Here is a 7,500-nt window from a genome sequence, read left to right as displayed (position 1 = left end):
TCTTGGCAGAAGGCGATGGCATAGTCCATCACCCAGCTGACCAGGGCCATGACCAGCCCCAGCAGGATGAGGAAGATCCAGTCCTCTCCCACCCGTGAGATCAGGAACCTCTGACAGCCAGATGCACACACTGAGAAAGAGAGAGGGAGAGAGAGAGAGAGAGAGAGAGAGAGAGAGAGAGAGAGAGAGAGAGATAGAGAGAGAGAGAGAGGTCAGAGAAGGTCAGTGGAGATGAGCAAGGAGCAAATAAGTAGGCAGAAAAAATAAACATACATCAATTTTATGTAACCACCACGCTGAATCAGTGGCATCAGTTCAGAAAAAGGTAAGGTATGGCAACATGACTGGTGCCTTTGCGCGCGTGCAAGACACCAGTCATGTTGCCATACTTTAGCAACAGGAATGATACATTTCCATTTCCAAGAAGTTCCATTTTTTCCCCAATTTTTTTTTATGGTTTCTTGGGCTGGATATGGCAGTCTGGAACAGTTGTTCAAGTGCGGCTAAACTTGGCATAATAGTAAACGTGCCACAATTAACAATGATGAATTGAATTGCACCTGTGCAGCTGACCTGCGGAACCTGGGAATATACTATTCTGTCAAGATGGGGAGAATACAAGTGTGGAGAATATAACTATAATACCTTGTTACATTTTGCATTTGTAGTTATTTTAATGTAATTTAACAACATAACCAGCACAGATAGACAAGAGACATTCATGGATTTATATTTTAAAGTAACTTGTATTCTCCCCCCTGGACCCAGGCTATGGCAGCTGCATACCCCTGCCATACCCAATTCACCGTTTGTCAGCCTTCTGATTGGTCCATGAGACTCCCTGACTGGCCAACCAGAAAAATACATTCACTTTTTGCAAGCGGGGGTGGAGTTCTGCAGTCGGAGAAAGTGGGAGCCGTCTTTCACCGGCTGTCCGCACTGCGGAGCACGGCCAGGCCGCTCGCGACCATAGCGTTTGCGATCATTGTAATGAATAAGCTTCAACAGACTAGTTCACATGGACCTTATCAATGGTCTAACTTGTTACGTTTGGGTACATATATTTTAAATGGGCAGAATTACGAAAAGCCAGCCTATTATGTGAGGAGATGTTGGAGGAGAACAGATTATAGTTCTCCTCTTCCTACCCAAGATGCAATGCGCGATTTCTATTCTCTCTCTGATCCAGAGGATTAAACTAATTAAAACATATATTTTCGGGGGGAAATTACTGTTTTGCTATGTAATTACTGTACCTTTTTCTTCCCTTTTTATTAATATCACGTAGATGTGTTTTTTTTGGTACTTTATATAGCTGTAATGAGGCTATGAAGGGAAAAAAAATCCCATCCACTTTAAAAGAATCTGCAATAGTGATTCTGTCCCACTGGGATTAAACAAATTAAAACATATATTTTCGGGGAAACCCCCTGTTTTGCAATGTAACTACTGTACCTTTGTCTTCCCTTTTTATTAATATCACCTAGATGTTTTTCCTTTGGTACTTTATATAGCTGTAATGAGGCTATGAAAAAATAAAAATCACACCCGTGTGAAGTGGAGCTGTGTGTGTGTGTGTGTGTGTGTGTGTGTGTGTGTGTGTGTGTGTGTGTGTGTGTGTGTGTGTGTGTGGATCATGTGTACCGATTTTTGTGACATTTGAAGAAAATATGTAGGAAAAGGAGCAAAAAGTGTGTTTTGGAGAAAATTCAAGATGGCGGAAAATCTATCATGGCGCAAATGGGCGTGGCCTATATGGGGAGATGCGTCATGACCCAAGGAATCCAGGGAAAAAATATTTTTAATTTTCCGACCTACGGTTCAAGAGTTACAGGCCAAAACGTAAAGTGGGGTGTTATGGCGCCACCATGCGGCCAAATGACACAATTATTTTTTATTTAATCCTTGAAATCATTATGAACCTCCTCTCCAAGTCTTGAAACTCTAGCCCCTATGGTTTGCGAGAGACAAATAATTGAATGTGAGTTTTTGCGATTCCCATTATAAGTCAATGGGGAAAATTAATTCACTAATAAATTAATATCAATTAAACTATAGAACCTTTCTCTTAGCAAGTTACTAGCCCACGATTCCCGAGTAAGCCGGTCGATTTGACATATGGCGCGAGTGTGTGGTGGCAAAACTGTGGGACTAGTAGCGTGCCGAAGTTTAGGAAGTTCAGGCTACATACAGACACACAGACACACAGACACACAGACAGACCCACACGGCCACGTATAGGGAGCCTGTGCTTCACACAGCTCCAAAAATCCCATTCACTGCCACTATAAAAACAATCTGCCCAGGGTTAATGTCCCAGCCTAGTAACAGGGCAGAATGGGGCGGGATTTGCAAACTAGTGAATTGATGCCCCTGCGCTGAATGAACGAGGGGATGCGTCTGTGCCATATAAACTAGAGCACAACAGGCAGGGTGGAGTGGACAGTGTGACGCCGTCTATCTTCCAGTCTGGTGTGCCTGCCCAGGGATTGAACACTATAATTAACTGAGACGGGTTATTATAGAGTGATGATGACTACTGTACAGAGGACACTAAAAGAGAATGAGAGAGACAGGAAATAAAACCCAATGCATAAATCTTCTTCAGTACCAGAAAAATCTAACCACGTGGATCTCGGTATCCACGGGGGAATGACGTGGCTCCAGTATGGATCTCGGACTTCAAGTGTCCAGCCTGTGACGGAGCTGCTGTGCATGGTAGTTGTAGGTAGGGCTGTCACGATTATGACATTTTACAAGACGAGTAATTGTCACTCACATATTTGACAACTTTATACTTAAGATTAAGAACATTGATAGTGGAAATAGCCGATCTACAAGCCCACAACGCATCACGGTGCGATGCGTTGTGAGCTTGTAGATCTGCTTTTTCCAATACTTTTTGAAAATGTTTGAAACTATATGAACATTTTTTAACATGGAAACGATTATGACGATTATGCAAAATAATTGCGATTACCTCAAATAATTGCCATTAGATGATTGATTATATGTAATAATTGTGACAGGCCTAGTTGTAGGTGTACAGGGAGTAGAGAAGGGGGCACCGGACCAGCTCTGGGTGGCTAGTGTTTTGAGTGTCAGGGTGTCTGAGCTTTTACAGGTTCACCACCTGTCGTCATGCTGACCACATTAAAGGATCCAGCTGCACAACCTGGGGTTTCAGTCCCAGGTTTCTGAGCTTGGTGTCAAGTATCAAGTTGACTAGGGTGTGGAACGATTAACTGTCACCACTCACCTATAAACACAATTTTCAAATATAAGTGTTTTATCTCAAGGTGGGAGAGAGCAGTGTGTACAGTAGAGTTGTGGCTGACAGGCGGCGTCTATGGATCTCTTTTAAAGCACATTGGCAGCGACCTTGGTTGCGTGGCAACTTGCTATTGATCAGCTCTTTGACATGCTTCTCAAAGCATTTTGCTCACTATAGGGGTGAGCGCTAGGGGTCACCACCAGTCTCTTAGACCAGTTACCCTTCTTTTCTTTTCAGCACTGGAATGATTGCACTTAATTTAAAGGGAAAGCAATAAGAAACTCTACTCTCTCCAGATTCAGCAATGATTGGAATGATGACGCCATCCTCTGTGCCTGTCCAGCCTTGTCTAGCTCCTTTTCCGGGCACTGAGGGGGCCGTCACGCTCTTGACATTCGTCCTAGCCTCTCCCACTGCAGCGCTAATGACGTCACCTCTGGTGACACTGCTCTCAGTGCTACAGTGTACCAGCTGGGACAACCGGCTCTTGTGGGAGGAGGGGTTGTTTATTTTAGCGAGCGTGGTGTAGAATTGATTAAACTCTCCTGGGAGAAGAGACTGCACTGCTAGCAATACAAGGTTTAACGTCAGTAAATGTGCGTGAACATTCTGAAATGTCTATCGCTTTTATTAATACTAGAGTCTACCTGTGTCGCTTCTATGCCCATGGATATCTATTCCCATATATTGGAAAGCCCGGGATATAGGCAATTTGGTTGGATCGGCGGATCTGGCTGCAAACAATCTCTCGAGACAAGAGTCAATGATCGTCACGAAAAGGGACCGCCCACTTGTCCCTTTTCTGGACAAGTGGGCGGTCCCTTTTCGTGACGATGGCTAGCCAGATTGGGCTGCAACTGGCTGCACGCTGGCTGGAGGTTGGGCTGGGTCAGCTCTAAGAAGTCCAGAAGCATTGCTGGACAATTTCTTTTCTTGTCTGTGGAAACTGCTAAAGATTGGAATTCAGTTCAATATCCTGAGCATTCATAGATGTGTACATCCCCGGAGAACCTGATAATGTGCACATTTGCTAGATCCACATTTCACGAAATGATGCGAAACTTTGTTTTGAATCTATCCTTCACTCATTAGTGAATTTCAGAATCAGATACAGTATCAGAAGCTTTACCAAGTATAAAGATCACATGAAAATCCACAGATACATTATTCACATAAGCACAAAGCAAAAGTAGGTGAACAAACAGTGACAATAAGTAAACATTCTACGAAAATAGCACAAGACAACAGTGAGATTGTAGATGTGCTATTTTCCCTATTTGATGTACAACAACATATAGGTGTAACACTTGTGACTTGCAGTGCTACATTCAAACATTAGCATAAATGCATAAAGACGTTTTCAGGAAAATAATCAGAAGTCAGGTTGGGCTCAAGGAGTGAATGAAGCAACGGAATATGTTTCTTAGCCAAGGCCAGTCCTCAGCACTTTTATTTAACCTAGCTAAGTGAAATAGAAAAAAGACCCTAAAGTAATAAAATAAAATACATACAAAAACAAACCCCCCCAAAATAACATTCAATTAGTCAGTCAGTCAATCACAATGTCTAATGGTTTAGTCACATAGGCTTAGGCATAGGTTACATAGGCTTTAAGTGGTTGATTCACAATTCAGTGTGAAAACTGTAGTCGTGATGGACAGAGAGGGACCGATCAGAGAGAAAGAGAGAAAGACAGACAGACACTGAGAGAGAGAGAGAGGGAGAGGGAGAGAGAGAAACTGCGTCTGCGATTACACAGATAGAGTGCAATGCAGCAGGCATCACAGTTGACGGATTCAATTCACGAGCGGAGAAGTCTCTCAGGGGCACTAGGGCACAGCTCTGTGTGCATGACGGGGCCAGATGCCTGTCAGCCAGGCCACCTGCTGGCTGGCAAGCTGGCCACGTGCACTCGGAGCACGCACACACACATCGCTGCACACACTTTTAAAAGCATGGACATCCATAACTTAAAAAAAAGAGCAAAAAGAAAAAGGTGTGCAGAAAATCTAACTTACAAATGTATTTTGATCGTTTGATCTAACGATCAAAATACATTAATATGTAAAATATACTGTAATATCCCAAATATAAATATTCTGGCCTTATACGTATATATATATTTACATAATCAATATATATCGTTCTCAATCATTGATTTATTGATTGAATATACTTTATTAACAAGTGTGTTAACAGTACAGGTAGTACAGTAAAAGGTTGCTAAAAGGAACAGAAAAAGCCCCCAGGCCTTTTTCCATTGTGGTGGTTCAGATGCACACACAAACCACACAAACAAGACTTGTCTGGCTGGCACCTACACAGCAGTCCCTTGCCCAATGTCTTCATGTGTGCCTTGGCTAGTGTTCACATCAGCAGCATCAGGCCCTGTGGCATGCACATAGGGATGGGACCATATGAACATTTCATATCACGATTATGGTGACAAAATAAATCATGATTTACGATATTATTGCGATAATCATTATCCTGCGGTGGAACATTTGCCAAAAAATAGCAGATCTACAAGCTCACAACGCGTTGCAACGCGACGCGTTGTGAGCTTGTAGATCGGCAATTTTTTGGCAAAGACATTTGATAGAGTGAAAAAAAAGACTGTATCAAGTACTTATATTATAAGTACCTTTTACCAATTATAGGGGGTTTAAGTGGTACCAGATATGCTGCTCGGCAGATAAAAGCTGAATTGATCCCAGTGCATGACGGAGGAAGATATCACGATAAATTAAATGTCCACGATACGATTATCGTGAGTGTTTCTTATCACGATAAATGATAATATCGCGTATCGTCCCATCCCTAGTACCTTGCCCAAGGTCTTCCTGTGTGCCGTGGTTTGTGTTCACATCAGCAGCCTCAGGCCCAGTGTACACATGTCATCTCTCCTGAACCTGTGACCAGACACACTCCCAGATGTTAACATTTACTCTGATAGCCCTGCACTGTATCGCCCGTGGACAACTGGCGGAGATCAATCAATGCGTGCCAGTGTAGAACACAGTGGGGAAAATATCAGTGCATACTGTGACAAATCTGACAATCGCCCTGCAAATGTCACAAAGACTCAGTTGAAAGCCCTGATGTGAGCTGCATTATAGTAGTGACGAACCAAGAGCCAGGATTTAGAAAATGATGCTTTGAAATTGACAGAGAGCCACTGTTAGCCGGAACAGTTTGCGTATCGACCTGCTCATCGATTCACAAACTGTTGAGTCATGCTGTAAATTAATGAATCGGCCGGCTGCTGTCTACCACAGGTCAAGATGGATACCATAAAACAAATCTCCCTGTGAATTGTGGGATGCGGCTTTTGCTCAATTGTATATACTAGAAGCTGGGCCGCCCTTCGGGCGGCCCAGCGTCTAGTCGGCGACCTGGCCAACTCGGAACAATGTAAATAGGGAATGAATGCCCCGCCCTTTAATGCAAACCCCATTATACCTGTTTTCATAGGACCCGTTTTGACCATCTGTCTGCCTGTGTCCATTTATGCCCATATATGGAGATATCTGTATCTGTCTGTCTGTCTGTCGTCCATATGCCCATATATGGAGATATCTGTATCTGTCTGTCTGCGTCCATTTTATACCCATATATGGAGATCTTTGACCATCTGTTTGCCTCTGTCCATTTATGTCCATATATGGAGATATCTGTATCTGTCTGTCTGCAATCCATTTTATGCCCATATATGGGGGCATTCATTTTATGCCCATATATGGAGAACGCGAGTGCCCGTGGGACGAACGCCCATATATGCCCATATATGGGGCATTCATTTTATGCCCATATATGGAGAACGCGCGTGCCCGTGGGACGAACGCCCATATATGGAGAACGCGCGTGCCCGTGGGACGAACGGTTCTCGAGATACGCGGATTACATACATACATACACACTCACAGAGATTTTTTGTTGACTCATGCGGCGTACGTGATGTCAGAGCCTTTTATGAAGTGATGTCACAATGAGTCAGCGATTGTGCCGATTTCCTCAGGAACAGCCTGATGTCAACAATCAGCTCCGCGTAAGGAGATTCCGAACGTTTCGCGCCGCTTCGGGAAAACCGCATGCCGAGTCGGGCCGAGGCCCGGCACTGCACTCCGCGCCGCGGCAGGGAACGCGCGTGCCGAATCTGAAGCCGGTGGGACGAACGGTTCTCGAGATACGCGGATTACATACACACAGAGATTTGTCGCATTTAT

At 43.9% G+C, this 7,500-nt stretch overlaps 1 protein-coding gene across 1 annotated transcript in view; it reads right to left on the bottom strand.

Moving 5' to 3' along the window:
- Positions 1–7,500, bottom strand: part of LOC308285009 (chloride channel protein 2-like) — a gene marked incomplete at both ends in the record, with an annotated part of 49,482 nt that overhangs the window by 19,547 nt on the left and 22,435 nt on the right. Inside the window, one exon of the mRNA XM_080725729.1 lies at positions 1–130. This exon is cut by the window's left edge and continues 2 nt beyond it. Coding sequence (XP_080581855.1) covers positions 1–130 — 130 coding nt within the window. The remainder of the gene's footprint in view (positions 131–7,500) is intronic.

Source organism: Nannobrachium achirus (genome assembly GCF_963921795.1).
Source record: "Nannobrachium achirus genome assembly, chromosome: 5".
Taxonomy (NCBI): Eukaryota; Metazoa; Chordata; class Actinopteri; order Myctophiformes; family Myctophidae; genus Nannobrachium; species Nannobrachium achirus.
The sequence above is the reverse complement of the archived record's forward strand: the minus strand, read 5'-3'. Positions and strand labels throughout refer to the sequence as shown.